The sequence below is a fragment of the Dama dama genome, chromosome 14, assembly GCF_033118175.1.
Source record: "Dama dama isolate Ldn47 chromosome 14, ASM3311817v1, whole genome shotgun sequence".
Taxonomy (NCBI): Eukaryota; Metazoa; Chordata; class Mammalia; order Artiodactyla; family Cervidae; genus Dama; species Dama dama.
The window spans coordinates 76,501,820-76,516,978 of NC_083694.1; the positions used below are offsets into that span (position 1 = coordinate 76,501,820).

General features: G+C 60.8%; 1 protein-coding gene across 1 annotated transcript; it reads left to right on the forward strand.

Annotated features, from left to right (window-relative positions):
- The first annotated feature begins 4,876 nt into the window (after positions 1-4,876).
- On the forward strand, positions 4,877-14,745 carry TNNI1 (troponin I1, slow skeletal type). The gene is made up of 11 exons (XM_061159821.1): positions 4,877-4,932; positions 4,992-5,061; positions 5,189-5,397; positions 6,880-7,024; positions 7,897-7,947; positions 10,270-10,311; positions 10,776-10,907; positions 12,150-12,239; positions 13,165-13,341; positions 13,576-13,685; positions 14,500-14,745. The coding sequence occupies exons 1-10, from the start codon at positions 4,877-4,879 to the stop codon at positions 13,681-13,683; spliced, it is 1,080 nt and encodes a 359-aa protein (XP_061015804.1). The 3' UTR covers positions 13,684-13,685; positions 14,500-14,745.
- The last annotated feature ends 414 nt before the right edge of the window (positions 14,746-15,159 follow it).

Sequence of the window (15,159 nt, forward strand, 5' to 3'; positions counted from 1 at the left end):
GTGGCAGGCAGGGAGGAGGTGCTCGCCTGTCACCGGCAGGCCCTCTGTCTGCCTTGGCACCACGTCCCGCGGGCGCTCCTGGCCTCGGCGTGGGTGCGGGCTGCAGGGCGGCACAGCTCAGTGCCACATCAACAAAGGCACAGCTGCCCTGCGCTGCCCCTCTGCCTTTCTGAGCTCCTCGTTGGAGGGACAGCAGTTCGCCCCTGTGTCAAGGGTAGTGAGAGGCAGGACTGCCCGCCCCGGGAGAGGGGGCGGCTGCGGCCTGGATGCTTGGGAGCCAGAGCTTGACTGAGCAGCTCCCATCCGACCCTGCCTGGGGCCGCGGGCTCCCCAGGGACCAGCGGGACCTCCTGAGCCCAGAGCTGATCTCCTGCACCGTCTTTGGTCAGAAGGCTCCTCTCCAAGTTTGCGTCTGTCTACTCACTGACCCCATGAGCACTGATTAAGCACCTGCTGTGTGTCAGGCACTGTGTCCACTCATTGACCCCACGAGCATGGATTAAGGACCTACTGTGTGTCAGGCACTGTGTCCACTCATTGACCCCAGGAGCATGGATTAAGCACCTGCTGTGTGTCAGGCACTGTGTCCACTCATTGACCCCATGAGCATGGATTAAGCACCTACTGTGTATCAGGCACTGTGTCCACTCATTGACCTCACGAGCATGGATTAAGGACCTACTGTGTGTCAGGCACTGTGTCCACTCATTGACCCCACGAGCATGGATTAAGGACCTACTGTGTGTCAGGCACTGTGTCCACTCATTGACCCCAGGAGCATGGATTAAGCACCTGCTGTGTGTCAGGCACTGTGTCCACTCATTGACCCCAGGAGCATGGATTAAGCACCTACTGTGTATCAGGCACTGTGTCCACTCATTGACCCCACGAGCATGGATTAAGGACCTACTGTGTGTCAGGCACTGTGTCCACTCATTGACCCCAGGAGCATGGATTAAGCACCTGCTGTGTGTCAGGCACTGTGTCCACTCATTGACCTCACGAGCATGGATTAAGGACCTACTGTGTGTTAGGCACTGTGTCCACTCATTGACGCCAGAAGCATGGATTAAGGACCTACTGTGTGTTAGGCACTGTGTCCACTCATTGACCCCAGGAGCATGGATTAAGCACCTACTGTGTATCAGGCACTGTGTCCACTCATTGACCCCACGAGCATGGATTAAGGACCTACTGTGTGTCAGGCACTGTGTCCACTCATTGACCCCACGAGCATGGATTAAGGACCTACTGTGTGTCAGGCACTGTGTCCACTCATTGACCCCACGAGCATGGATTAAGGACCTACTGTGTGTCAGGCACTGTGTCCACTCATTGACCCCACGAGCATGGATTAAGCACCTGCTGTGTGTCAGGCACTGTGTCCACTCATTGACCCCACGAGCATGGATTAAGCACCTGCTGTGTGTCAGGCACTGTGTCCACTCATTGACGCCAGAAGCATGGATTAAGGACCTACTGTGTGTCAGGCACTGTGTCCACTCATTGACCCCACGAGCATGGATTAAGGACCTACTGTGTGTCAGGCACTGTGTCCACTCATTGACCTCACGAGCATGGATTAAGGACCTACTGTGTGTTAGGCACTGTGTCCACTCATTGACCCCATGAGCACTGATTAAGCACCTGCTGTGTGTCAGGCACTGTGTCCACTCATTGACCCCACGAGCATGGATTAAGGACCTACTGTGTGTCAGGCACTGTGTCCACTCATTGACCCCAGGAGCATGAATTAAGGACCTACTGTGTGTTAGGCACTGTGTCCACTCATTGACGCCAGAAGCATGGATTAAGGACCTACTGTGTGTCAGGCACTGTGTCCACTCATTGACCCCACGAGCATGGATTAAGGACCTACTGTGTGTCAGGCACTGTGTCCACTCATTGACCTCACGAGCATGGATTAAGGACCTACTGTGTGTTAGGCACTGTGTCCACTCATTGACGCCAGAAGCATGGATTAAGGACCTACTGTGTGTTAGGCACTGTGTCCACTCATTGACCCCAGGAGCATGGATTAAGCACCTACTGTGTATCAGGCACTGTGTCCACTCATTGACCCCAGGAGCATGGATTAAGCACCTACTGTGTATCAGGCACTGTGTCCACTCATTGACCCCACGAGCATGGATTAAGGACCTACTGTGTGTCAGGCACTGTGTCCACTCATTGACCCCAGGAGCATGGATTAAGCACCTGCTGTGTGTCAGGCACTGTGTCCACTCATTGACCCCACGAGCATGGATTAAGCACCTGCTGTGTGTCAGGCACTGTGTCCACTCATTGACCCCACGAGCATGGATTAAGGACCTACTGTGTGTCAGGCACTGTGTCCACTCATTGACCCCATGAGCATGGATTAAGGACCTACTGTGTGTCAGGCACTGTGTCCACTCATTGACCCCACGAGCATGGATTAAGCACCTACTGTGTGTCAGGCACTGTGCCAGGTGTTGAGCATACGACCAGGAGTAGCAGGTGGAGTTGACACTCAGTTTTCTCTGGACGAGTCGGTAGATGACCTCCGTGTTGTGGGTCACGTGCAGGGAAAGAAGGAGGCATTGGGGCTGTGGAGGCTGGAGGAGGCTCCAAGTGTAGTCAGGGTGGTCAGAGGCAACTTCCTGGGAGAGGCAACGCTCCTCTGATACTTGGAGGCAAGTGGACTGAGAAAAGGCCTCTGAGACGCCTCTGTGGCCCCAGGAGCCGAGTGTGTGGAGGCAAGGAGGCTGAGAGGGGGTCACAGGGTGGATGGCCCACTGCGGGGTCCTCACCTTATCCTGGGGTCCGCGCTGGGGGATGAGGAGCGGGACCACCCCCTTCTGAGGCTGGGCTCTGGCCAGGGACGCGTTGGGTGCCTGCTGCGCTCTGGGGCCCCTGTGCTGGGCCACTCTGCTCTTGGAGCCCCCAAACCCATGTGGTCCTGGGGGCCTCAAGGGCTACCTGAACCCCAGCCAAGGGCCCAGCCTACCTGCTGCTCCCAAAGCCGCACAATTCAGCGTCCTAACGTTTGCAGAGCTCCACAGCCCACCTGAGCCTCACTGGGTGTCCTGGGCAACTCGCTCTGGAGGCACGTCCCAACCTCACGGGGGTCCCCCTCCTGACCTCTGCCTCCTTGTTACCCCTCCTCCTGAGCTGCCGCTCACCCTCCGGCTCTCAAGGACCATGAGATTGGGTGGGGCCCCTATGGACGATTCAGTAGAATCTCCCGGACTCAAGGCCTTGGTTAATCACATTTTCAAAGCCCCTTTGGCCGAGGAGGTGGCATGTTTCCATTTTCATTGGTATAGCCGTTGGTGGGGAGTAGGAGGTGGGGAGGGGCGCTGCACAGCCAACACAGGGAATCTGCCCGCACCCCTCCTGGGCTCAGGGCACCGGTCCTGACTCTGTGTCTGCGGAGGGTCCTCCCTGGCCAGGGGCACGTCTGCACCAGAGCCTCACAGGCTTACAGCCCCGGGACAGCTGTGCTGTCGGCAGGCGGGGTGCAGGCGGTGGGGGGCGGGGGGGGCAGTGGACCTGGCGTCTGGGCAGATGAACCCTGAGAAGAGGGGGCTTTTTCAGGGTAACTCTAAGCAAGGGCAGGAGACAGGCCGCAGAGGCGCCAACAGGAAGCAGAGAGCGGGGCCTCGGAGCTGCGGCCTAAGGCCAGGCCCTGCAGCACGGTGTGGGCGGCAGGTGGCCCGAGACTGTGGGGCTGAGGACACTGCAGGCTGGTGGGGTGAGGGTGTGGGTGGGCGTGGGACTCTGGAGCCCGGGACAGGGGTTCGCACGAAGCCTGAGAATGAATCAAGCCCCTCCGGGGCACCACAAGGGAGGGACCATGTAGCGGATCGCGGTTAGCACGTTTTCTGAGGTCACCTGGTAGCCGACCTTTTAGGTTGCTTTGACTGTTTCCGTTCTTCTATTTGTCAGTCTGTTCTCTTTGTTTTTCCTTTTCAGAAAGCAGGGTAATCCAAGTAGACAATTCATTTTGTCTTTGCACATGTTAAGGTTTTGTATGAAAGTTATTGCAAAAGTTATAAACATGATAAACCCACACAATAAGTTCACCCCCAGTTCCCAGATTCCTTCTCCGACCGCAGCTGCGCCTGCCTTTGTTTTCCACCCAGGCCGCTCTACCTGGAACCCTGACCCCACATAACCTCCCAGACCCCGGCTCTCTCCCTGGCAGCCTTCTTGCATGGAGGCTTCCTGAAGGTGACCTGACAAAAGATAAATCAAAGTCACTTCTACTGGCCTGAGAGGGCGGGCTCTGTACCTACCGTGGCCCTTGGGGATGTCCCCAAGGACACTCCGGCCCACCAGCTCTGTTCCCATCCTCCTGCTGCTGGCACAGCCTCTCCTGGTCTCTGTGAGGGTCAGCGTCCTGCTTGTTTTGCCCCGGCCTGGACTCTTGGCCCATGAGGTGACCAACAATAATAGCCACTGGATTAACATAGCAGGCATTGTCTTCCTCTGACCAGAGGGTGGGTATTAGGTGTTCATCCATCATTCTAAAAATAGCCAGTAAACAGGTGCACTCCCCCCCATGCTGCTGGCATGTGACTGGAGCGGGGTGGGGGTGGGGGGCCAGGGGAGGGGGTTTAGTGCCACCAAGTTCCAGGCTCGGGTGTGGGGAGCCATCTGGGAAACCTGCCAGGAGAGGGTGTGGAGCATCTGTGGACCCTCAAAGTCCACCAGCCCGAGGGTCAGCTAGGGTCCAGGCTCCTCGGTGCACCTCCAGCCCTGATGACCTAAGCCCCAGGGTCAGACGCCCTTCTGGGGCACATACCTGAGTCTGAGGTGATGCCCAAACAGCAAGCCTCTGGCCCTCCTGGAGCCCGAGCCGGGGCCTAGTTTCCACACGTCCCTGCAAGGGATGTCGGGTCAGCGAGACAGCTCCCCAGGGCCCCACTCCCGCTTGGAGCCCCTCTGGTCTGTGGGCTCCCCCTTTCCGGGGCTCTCGTCTCCTGGGTGTGGTGCCATGTGCCCAGGCTCCATGTGCCCCTGAGCTGGCACACGAGCGTCTTGGAGCTTGCCGGCTGCCGTGAGCTGCCCTGGCCTGTCTGTGAGGCCATGTGTGGTGGGCAGGGGCAGCAGGCAGGGGAGGGGCACAGGCCTATTCTATTTTTACCGGCCAGTGGCTGCGGAGCGCAGCTTTCATAGCCTGCCCTCCGCTCTGCCCCCACAGTCTGCAGTCAGCTGCAAGCCAGACTCACCCCTGGAGACCAAGGAAGGTGAGTGTCCCCCGCCTGGGCCACGGCACTGGGGCTTCAGACTTGGAGCCGGCCGGGGCCTGGACGTTGAGGAGGGTGGCTCCCGCCTGCGCGGCTGGGCTATCGGTGGACTGCCCGAGATGGCTTTGCAGGGACAGCCCGCCGGCCGTCTAGGCTGGGAGCCGTGAGCTGGATTTTCCAGGCCCCTGGGAGCCCCAGGGCAGAGCCTCCAGGACTAGTTTCCACGCGGTCACCCCGTCTGTGGTCCCAGGAAGGAGCAGGGTGCTCTGGGGCCAGAGGGCGCAGACGGAGAGCTTGGGGCAAGGGCAGGGGCGATGCTGTGGGTGGGAGGCAGAGAAGCCGGGGTGGGGGTGGGGGCAGGACCCAGGCGCTGGAAGGCTGCACTCCCTCCCCTCCCCAACCGCTGACCAGGGAAACCCCAGCGCCTCTTTGTTCTCCGTCTTTGGTGACTCGCTCAGCGCCCGTTGCTGTCTGCACAGTGGACACAACTGGAGCAGGCAGAGTGCCAAGCCAGCTCCAGGGCAGAGAGCGAAGGCAGAGGGCCCCGAGGGGGCTGTTGGAGGGGGGCACGGGGACTGGAACCTGGGTGGGCTCTCTAACTGGGGTGCGGGGCATGAAGTCCACTGGCTGGGAGCCTGCCCCAGGCCCTGAGGGCGGGCTTTCCTGCTCAGCGCTGCGGGCTACAGAGCGGCACAAGCCTCGCTGGGGGTCTGGAGGCCTGCAGAGCCCTTGAGCTGGGGTCCAAGGTTAGGGAGGCCGGGGGTGAGGGCGGACACGAACCCGAGGGGAGTGCTCAGTCCTTTCCCTACGTGCACAGCCACGCACACGCAACTCACATGCCTCATGGCCACAGACACGCGGCCTCAGCCTCCACTCCTGCGGTCCTTATCTCCCCCCACCGTGGGGGCTGGGCATGCGACCCCCACCGCAGAGCTGCCTCCTCCGCAGTTCTTATCACTGGTCCCGCTTGTTTTCCAGGGGACCTGTCAAGGAGTCCCGTCCCACAGGTGTCGAGCAGCACAGAGGTCCCTCGGCCTGGCATTTGTCAGCAGGCAGGCTGGGGGCGGGCTGTGGCTGGGCAGGGGGCCGGCACTGGCCGGGCAGGCAGTGGGCCCCTGGGAGGCATGGGCACAGCCCGAGGGCAGCATGTCCACCTCAGGGGGGCTCTGTGTCCCCGGGGCTGCTCACCGGGGGCTGTGATGGATGACAGCCAGGGAGGGGGTGCTCTCCCCAGCCGCCCTCCGCTCTGGACCTCCTCAGAGGCCCCAGAATAAACAGCTGGCGATAAAATCTAACTTCAGCCAAGCATCTCGGGAATGTGCAGACTGCTCCACTCCCCTCTATGCCCCAAGGTGACAGCTGAGGCTTCGGGTCACATTCCTGCAACCCAGCGGCAGGGGGCCCACAGACTTTCTGATGGGGGAGTCGGCGGGGGGCAGCCCCCACCTGGGTGTCACGGGCACAGGGGAGCAGGGAGGACTGAGGCAGAGGTGGACAGCTCTGGAGGAGATCCCATGGCCGCTGCACTCCCCCACTCACTCCAGGTCCTGGACAGAATCCAAACTCCCGACCCTGTGCGCAGCCCCCCTCCCTCCCATCCTCCCCCCTCCAACCCAGCTCAGGACTCCTGACCTGTCCTGCGCAGCTGCCCCCACCGGTCGTCCCTGAATCTTTTGCCCAGTGTCCACCCCCTGCACCGAATTCGCTCTGTTCAGGCTGGCCCCGAGTGTGGTCAGCCCAGCTGGAACATGCCCCTTCTATGGCTCAAGGACTCCTTCCTTGATCTGACTGTCAGGCTAAAAGGGGTTCCAGGATCACTGGTCAGGGGGCTTCAAACTGTGCTCCATAGGCAGAGGACCCCACTGTGGAGCATGGGGGTCCTGGGCTAACCGCCGCCCCCCCCAACCAGGGCTGGCTGCTCTAGTGATTTGGCTTGAACAATGGGTTCAAGAACTAAACTTTGAGTGGAAAATAACTTCTCTGATCCCTGATTTTGCAGAGGAAAATGGGCCTGCAGAGGCTCAGGGTGAAACAAGAGTGGGACACAGGGCTTGCCCTTCCTCCTGACCTGAGCCCCTCTCCCTGCAGTGCCCCCCACAGCCCTGCGCTGGGTGCATCACTGTCCACATGAATGGCACCCCCTGGACATGTGCCAGGCGGCAGCTTCTGGTTTTCTGTGGTCACTCTCGCAGACCCTCCCTCTCTGAGCCATCCATGACCACCTGCTGCCCACAGGACAGTCTGTCTTACCCTGTCATCCAAGGCCCCTGAGTGAGCGCCCTCCAAACACCTCTTCCCTGGATACCATTCGGGTCCCCACAGGCATCAGTTAACTTTTTCTGGAAAGGAGCAGATAGGAAACACTTTAGGCTTTGTATGTTACATATAGTTCTGACACATATTCTTTGTTTTACAATCTTTCAAGCAAAAACAGGCCATTCCTGACCTGTGGGCTGCGGTTTGCAGATCCTGACCCTACACACCCACCCAGCAGAACCGCTTTCGGTTCTTCTGTTACTTAATTGCCTTCATGAGTTTTCTGTCCCCTGTGTATGAACGAGGAAATGAGTAGAGAGAAAAAGAGTGAATGGACAAGTGTGTGCCACCTCCTGACCCACTGGGGCGCGGTATGTCTGTTCCTGCTGTGGACTCTCTCTCCCAGGCTGGGCGGCTGACAGCCCCAGGCCCAGCCAGTGCGGGTGGGGCAGGAATGGTGCGTCTCACTCATCAGTGGTTCCTTCCACCCCAGGTGCCAAACGTCCATCACCATGCCAGAAGTGTAAGTAGTCCCCCGCCCCTTCCCAGGGTCCAAGAAGACGTGTCCTTTTGCCTCAGACTTCAGATCATCTGTTCAGTCCCTGAAGCAGTTCCCCGGGAGGCCAGATCCTAAAACAGGGACAGTGCTGCATGCTGGGGTCCTCAGGGCCCCCACAAGTGCTCCCAGGGTTTGAGCAGAACTCCTCCGGGTTGCCTGCATCTCAGAGTCTGTCTGTGCTGGTGAAATGGGTGGACCATAAGCCGTGACAATATCACCCAGTAGATGAACAAAGCTTGGGGAGGTTCCGGCCGAGCTTCCGTCCGAGCACCCAGGACGGAAGCTTTTGCAGCCCGGGCCCCCTCGAGGACCCCATTCTCCCCACCGTAAGATGACTGGTGTTTCCCAACGAGGGGCTCCAGCAGCCCACGGAGCCTGTGGCTTTTCCTCCTCGGAGTGGCCCCTCTGCGTGGTGTCTGCTTTCTCTCTGGGGCGCTGTCCCAGCAGCCCTGTCCCAGCTTGTCCCCGTGGTCTGTCCCCCTGGAAGCTGAGCACTGTCCACATTCACTCTGTTTTCTGCTCCCCTCTGCCCCTGGCCTTCCTGTGACGGATGCCCGCAGCGAGGTGAGTGAGACCCGGGGTATCATCGTCCTGGTTGCATCTTCAGCTGGGTGATGGGGTGTGGGGTGGGCATTTAGGGAGAGCAGAGGGCTTGGGAGAAGCCCTTGGGGACACCCCTGGGGAGGGGGAGTCCAGCGGCTGAGCAAACTCACTGGATGTGGGGCGCCTCAAGGTCGGGGGGTGGGGGCCCTGTGCATGATGCCCCTCCCTGAAGGTGGTCCTGAGGTTGGGACCAGTGTGACTGCACCCACACTGACCACCCAGCAGTTCTGCCTCGCCGGGTCTGAGAGTGCTCCAACCTTGGCGGGCCATCTTGTCCCTGCAGAGCAGGTCCTGAGCAAAGCCACACTTGCAGGGTGGGAGGAGATCCTCCTCGGATTAGTCCATGCCCCGCCCCCACTACCCACAGGACGTTGAGGGAGGAGCCAGGGCCCTTGCCCCGCCCCTCAGGTCTTTGCCCCGCCCCCGCGGCAGTCCTGGTCTGTTCAGGCTGCTAAGGACACAGGCTCTGTTCAGCCAGGGTGGGCACTGCAGTGGGCAGCTGTGGACCCAGGGCTGGCCGACAGAAATCAGCAGCAGGATGGACGGGCGCTGGTCAGAGGTTCTCAGTGAGAATTGGAGAGCCTGGCTTTCAGCAGTTGTGGGAATCTCTGAGTGTTGCTGAGGCTTGTATGAATGTGAGTCCCTGGTGACTGACAGAGTGCAAGGTGGCCCCAAGCTCCCCATGTGGTGGGGAGACAGCACTGCTGGGAAGCGTTTGCAAGGGTGAGGGACAGTGGACACTCAGGCTGGCGATGACCTTAGCCACAGTCCACCCCTGGCAACCACACTGACTGGACCCCAGTCAGACCCCAGGCTTTCCCAGAAGAGGAGACAGACCACACTGAACGGCAGATTAGAAGCTTGCTCCAGGTTCCAAAGCCCATTCGTTTGCTCCCATGGGGACTGCTCATGGCCCATCACTTCCACCTTATGCACACGAATGGCAAAGCGAGCTGTGGTCTAGGGTCAGTCCAGCAGCTGCTGGCGGGAGTGGGGTTCGTGATCCTGTGTCCAGGACGGGACAGGAGCCCTGGGAGTCAGAGGTGGAGAGCTGACCCCTTCGCTTTCCTGGAGAATGCACCTACAGGGCTGAGACCTATTAGAACGTATCTAGTCAGCAAGAGATGTCAAAGATTTTTAATAAGATGAGAAAATACTGTTTTCTGAGAGCAATTATGTGGATGGTGTTGACATCAACAAAAAGTTTGACGACTGAAGAGATAAGCTTCTTCACTGAGGAACTCACAGCTTGTTTCTTTGACGTGAGGTGGAGTTGCCCCAGAGCTGCGGGCCATCCTTGCCGCCCAAGGCCTGTGCTTGCCCAGACCTCACTCTGTCTACAGGCCCTCTGCCGGCCTGGCCGGGGGGAGTGTCTCGGCACCCCGACTCACAGATGAGGGAGGGGCGCGCAGACCCCAGGGCCGCTCGGTGTGTTGCAGGATGCAGCTCATTGGTCAGGGAGCTGAGTCTCTGAATCTGAGGGGTTAAATCACAGACGGGCACTTAAGGGACCCCGAGGCAAGGGTTCTGGGTGCTGAGGGTGACCAGGCAGTGCTGGTCCAGATTTCTGGTTCTGTGCCGTCCGCCTCAGCTGTCTCTCTTCCTCCTTCTTCTCAGAGAAAACCCAAGATCACTGCCTCCCGCAAACTCCTGCTGAAGGTGAGCGGGGTCCTGGTCCTGGGGGAGAGAGCTTGGGAGGCAGACGGGTGCAGGGCTCCTCTTGAGACTGGGGTGACGGGGGAGGGGGAGATGGCGGAGGAATGGAGGCGCAGCGGAGGGGGCCAGTGGAGCCCAGAGCCTGAGCTCGGAGCCTGGGGGGAGGCAGGACCCCTCGTAGGGACAAAGGGTTGGCTCTGTTTTGGTAAGGGTTTCTCTCTCAGGCACTGTGGGTCCCACAAGGATGGGAAATGATAAAAGGAAGGTGGAAGGGCAGTCAGGCCCAGGGTCCGAGCACCCACGTGGTCAGATGCGGTCCCAGGGTCTGGCCTCACGTGGCGCACACACGCCCGCACACGTGCCTTGTGCACACGTGCCTCCTCGGGGGCGGGGCCAGGGCCGGCCCAGCCTGGGGCCCGCCTTCCCCGGCGGTGCCCGGATGCTCATCCGCGCTCCGTCCTGCACAGAGCCTGATGCTGGCCAAAGCCAAGGAGTGCTGGGAGCAGGAGCACGAGGAGCGCGAGGCTGAGAAGAAGCGCTACCTGGCGGAGCGCATCCCAGCGCTGCAGACCCGCGGGTTGTCGCTCAGCGCCCTGCAGGTGGGGGTGGGGGGCGGGCGGTGACGGGGGTGGGGTGGGGGTGGGGACGGGGGGGGGGGGTCCGGGGGGGAGGAGGGCCCCGACAGGTGACCGGGAGGAGGGGGGGCAGACCAGCTCATGGTGCCCAGCAGGCAGGTAGGCAGCACGCTGGGGAGGCCCCTTCTCCAGACCTGCCTTGCTTCCCCTGCAGACGGCTTTAAAGTTTTCCTAACATTAATAAGAAGGTAGATACCAGTGACTGCAGAGCAAAGGGGCTGGAAGGAAACAGATCTCCTTTGACTTAGGATGTGGCCGTGAACTGATAAATCACTGTCAGGTGAAATATCCAAGTGTGAATGTGCGTGGTCTACACCTCACCCACTGCACATTACAGCTCGCCTGGCCCAGTTTAATACGTGCAGGGCACTCCCGCAGCCGACAGTTGGGTGAAATCAGCTCACAGGAAGCCTATATTATGATGAAGAGTTGAGTATCTCCTGTTACTCACTGATGATGAGAAGTGGTTGTCTGATATGAATGGCTTTGAGTGTGTTGATGGTTCCCTGGGTGAGCATGGGGCTGCCCTGCTGGCACCGCATGTCAGCCCGAGGAAGGTAAAAATCCAGAATTCCAAGGATGGTTTCTACTGAACGTGCATCAGTGCCTCACCACTGATAAGTTGAACCATCCTTAGACCAGAGACCATCCATAAACCAGGGCTTCCAGGTGGTGAAGTGGTAGAGAATCCGCCTGCCGATGAAGGAGACTCGAGATGTGGGTTCAATCCTTGGGTCAGGAAGATCCCCTGGAGAATGAAGTGGCAACCCACTCCAGCATCCTTGCCTGGGAAATCCCATGGACAGAGGAGTCTGGCGGGCTACAGTCCGTGGGGTCAGAGTCAGAGTCAGTCGCTGTTTAGCGACTAAACAGCAATCTGTAAATCATGACATCATCCATGGTTCCCTCCAACTGGTGGCAGTACTAATTATTCTTACTTTATTATTTTTGGTTAATACACAGTTTTCAAAATTTTACAAATAACATATTCTTTTTATCATAAGAAAACTTTCTGGCGATAACAAGTACATTCAGAAAGGAAAACGAAGGGCTTCCATTCAGAGTGGCGGGGTGGGGGGTGGGTCCAGCAGCCTATTCAGGTCTGGCTGAGGGTGGGAGGTGGCCAAGGGCCCCAGGCTGAGGGGCGGAAAAGGGTCTGGGGGCTGAGCATTCCTAGTCTCCCTTCCGGATTCCCTGTTTCCCCAGGACCTGTGCCGTGACCTGCACGCCAAAGTGGAGGTGGTGGACGAGGAGCGATATGACATTGAGGCCAAGTGCCTGCACAACACCAGGGAGGTGAGGGGGGCGCAGCTGGAGGGGCTGGGAGGGTTGAGGGTGTGGCGGTGTGGGGGCCGCTGGGTAGGGAGGCGCACTCTGACTGGCAGGTGTGGACCGGCTCCCCCTCCCACTGCGGACTCTGGAGATGGCGGGGGAGGACAGTCTCACTGATGAAAGGCAGGACTTCCTCCAGCCCTCCAGGCGGGCTCCTTGATGGGAGAGCAGCCCCCGTTTGCTCACCCACACACATCATCACAGCCTGGCGATGACAGCTCCCCTTGGGCACGGCCTTTCTGTGCACTGAGCCTGTGATCACCCTGCGCACCTGTGCACCAAGCGGTGCTTTTATCTGCACCTGACAGATGAGGGCCCTGAGGTTCAGCGAGGCTGGAAACCTCGGCCCGGGTCACACAGCAGTGGGCCTGGGACGGCCTGTCCCTGACCCCGACTCCGGTGCTCAGTGCTCCCTCAGCTTGGGGCGTGGGGGCGTCAGCTCCAGGGGGGTGGGTGGGATGCAGGGGGCAGGGCTCCTGCGCCTGGGGTGGGCGGCTTGCGGGAACCTGTCCAGAGGGGCCTGGGGAGGGACCGGAGGAGGACCACCGGTCTGCGGGTCATGAATCTCCTCAGAATTCCCTCCGAGGCTGCGCCCTAGTAACACCCCGGGGCATGGCCCTGCCCTCACTGGGCTGCCCTGAAGGCTCACCGGGAGGGACTTGTTAGAAGCGGGAATAGGAGGACGTGCCCATCCCCCCAATCCAAACGGGGCTTCCAAAGGACACATCCGTGTGTGACCACCACGGCTGACCGCCTTCCCCGTCCGAGATCCACCCACCTCTGTGCCAACAGCACTGGATGGAACATAGGTGTCTGTCCACGAGGTGGCGGTGGTCACGGGCGTCCCTAGGGGCCTGGCCCGGAGCCCTGAGCCACCTGCTCCCCGCAGATCAAGGACCTGAAGCTCAAGGTGCTGGACTTGCGTGGGAAGTTCAAGCGCCCCCCGCTGCGGCGTGTGCGAGTCTCCGCGGACGCCATGCTGCGCGCCCTGCTGGGCTCCAAGCACAAGGTGTCTATGGACCTGCGCGCCAACCTCAAGTCCGTGAAGAAGGAGGACACAGAGAAGGTGAGCCCCCACCCGCACCCAACGCCGCCGGCTCTGCAGTCCCTGGGGGAGCCCCGCCCCCTGGCAGAACATTCCAGAACCCCTGGGAGGCTGGCGGCTCGGGGCTCCCCTCCCTGTTCTGGGGGAAGGAGGGCTGGGGCTGCCCCACCTTCCAGGACAGGCTGACTGCCCATCGCCCAGTCTCTCTCGCGCCTGGCGGGCTGGCGCTCAGTCTCTCATGTGTGGCCCACGCAGGAGCGTCCCGTGGAGGTGGGCGACTGGAGGAAGAACGTGGAGGCCATGTCTGGCATGGAGGGCCGCAAGAAGATGTTCGATGCGGCCAAGTCCCCGACCACCCAGTAGAGGTACCAAGGGCCAGCCCCCTGCTCCCGGCCCCGCCCCCAGGGCAGCTGGGACTCCAGGCCAGCGCCCCTGGGCTGGGCCATGTGGTCTGAGGAGGGAGCCCTGAAGTGGGCTCAGTTTGGTCCCCAGATGTTCTGGGCACATCACTCCTGCTTCGGGCCCTTGCCCCCTCACCTGCATGGGGCTGTGTCAGCTCCATGGTTGCCCAGGTGTGCACCCAGCACCACCTTGGGTGCAGATGACTCGGCCCCTCCCAGGCCCCCTGGACCCCAGACTCTGGGGTGGGGCAGGCCCTGGGTGACTCTTATGTAAGAGCTTAGAACCCGGGCTTCAGTGGCCCCCAGGACCCTCTGGCTCTGACTTTCCAAAAGTATAAGCACTTTTAAATGCCTCCTGGGGAGTCCTGCAAAGTGCCAGCAGTGTTCCAAGAGAGACAGGGCATCCACTCTCCCAGGAAAATGCTGGAGAAGGCACGGAGTTAGGCCAGGTGACGCCCTGCATGGGTGAGCCGGGGTACATGCGACAGGCAGAGTCTGTCCGCAGCCCCGTCTTTGGAGAAGGCCCCTGGAGGGGTGAAGTCCTCGAAGGTGCAGTGGGGTTGCGGGTGCAGTGGGGTTGCAGACGCAGGGAGAGCACGAAGGGGCTGACGGTGCAGCCGAGCTCAGCGCTGGGGATGAGTTGCCAGACGTGGAGAGGACTGCCTCCGGCCGGGCGGGGCGGGGACCCTGTGGGGCAGGGGCTGTGGAAGGGGCTCCGGGCTGGGTGAGAGCTGAGGCCCAGCCTGGCGCTGAAGGCCCTGCCCCTCTGTCCCTGCAGGCGCCTGGCCCCGCTGTGCTCCGGGCTCCTCGCCCGCCCCGCCCTGCAGCCCTGCTCGCCGCCTTCCCGCCCCGCGCCGCGGAGCACTCACCTGGTCCACGTCTGCCTGCCTGCCTGAACACCTCTGGCAGGGCTGGGGTGAAGACCTCGCCTGGTGGGTGGGCGCCTGGGGGTCCCTTCCCGTGCCTGTCGCCCGCGGGCGTCACGCCCTCCCCATTAAAGCCAATATCCCGATCCCCCGCGGCTCTGGCTGTGAGTACCCAGGGGAGGGGAGGCGGGGAGGCCGTGCGGGCTTCCTTCGGGAAGACACACACAGAGGCATGCTAAGGGGATAGCACACAGCGCAGCCTCACCCCGGGGGTTCAGCTCAGTGCAGCCTGACCTCCGGCCGTCAGTACAGAACTCAGGGGCTCCCCACTCCAGCCCCCGGCCCTGCCACTCCGCAGGGCCGTTCTCCAGGCCACCTCTCCGGGTGCGCTAGTGTCCTTTGACCCTCGGGGCGAGTCCCTGGCCTAGCCAAGGGGATGCCCCGCAGTTCCAGGCCTGGCCACCAGGGGGCCCCCTACGCACACTGCCCTGGACTCTACCTGACCCCTGGCCAGCATGCCATATTGCCCCCAGAATCACTGCCTGATTTTGCTTCACACTTCTGATGGGCCA

Bases quoted from the DNA above. Each gene is read 5' to 3' on its own strand.
- TNNI1 (XM_061159821.1), top strand. From the start codon at position 4,877: ATGTCGGGTCAGCGAGACAGCTCCCCAGGGCCCCACTCCCGCTTGGAG. The intron at 4,933-4,991 runs GTCTGTGGGCTC...CCATGTGCCCAG, and splicing joins TCCCGCTTGGAGCCCCTCTG to GCTCCATGTGCCCCTGAGCT. The intron at 13,342-13,575 runs GTGAGCCCCCAC...TGGCCCACGCAG, and splicing joins AGAAGGAGGACACAGAGAAG to GAGCGTCCCGTGGAGGTGGG.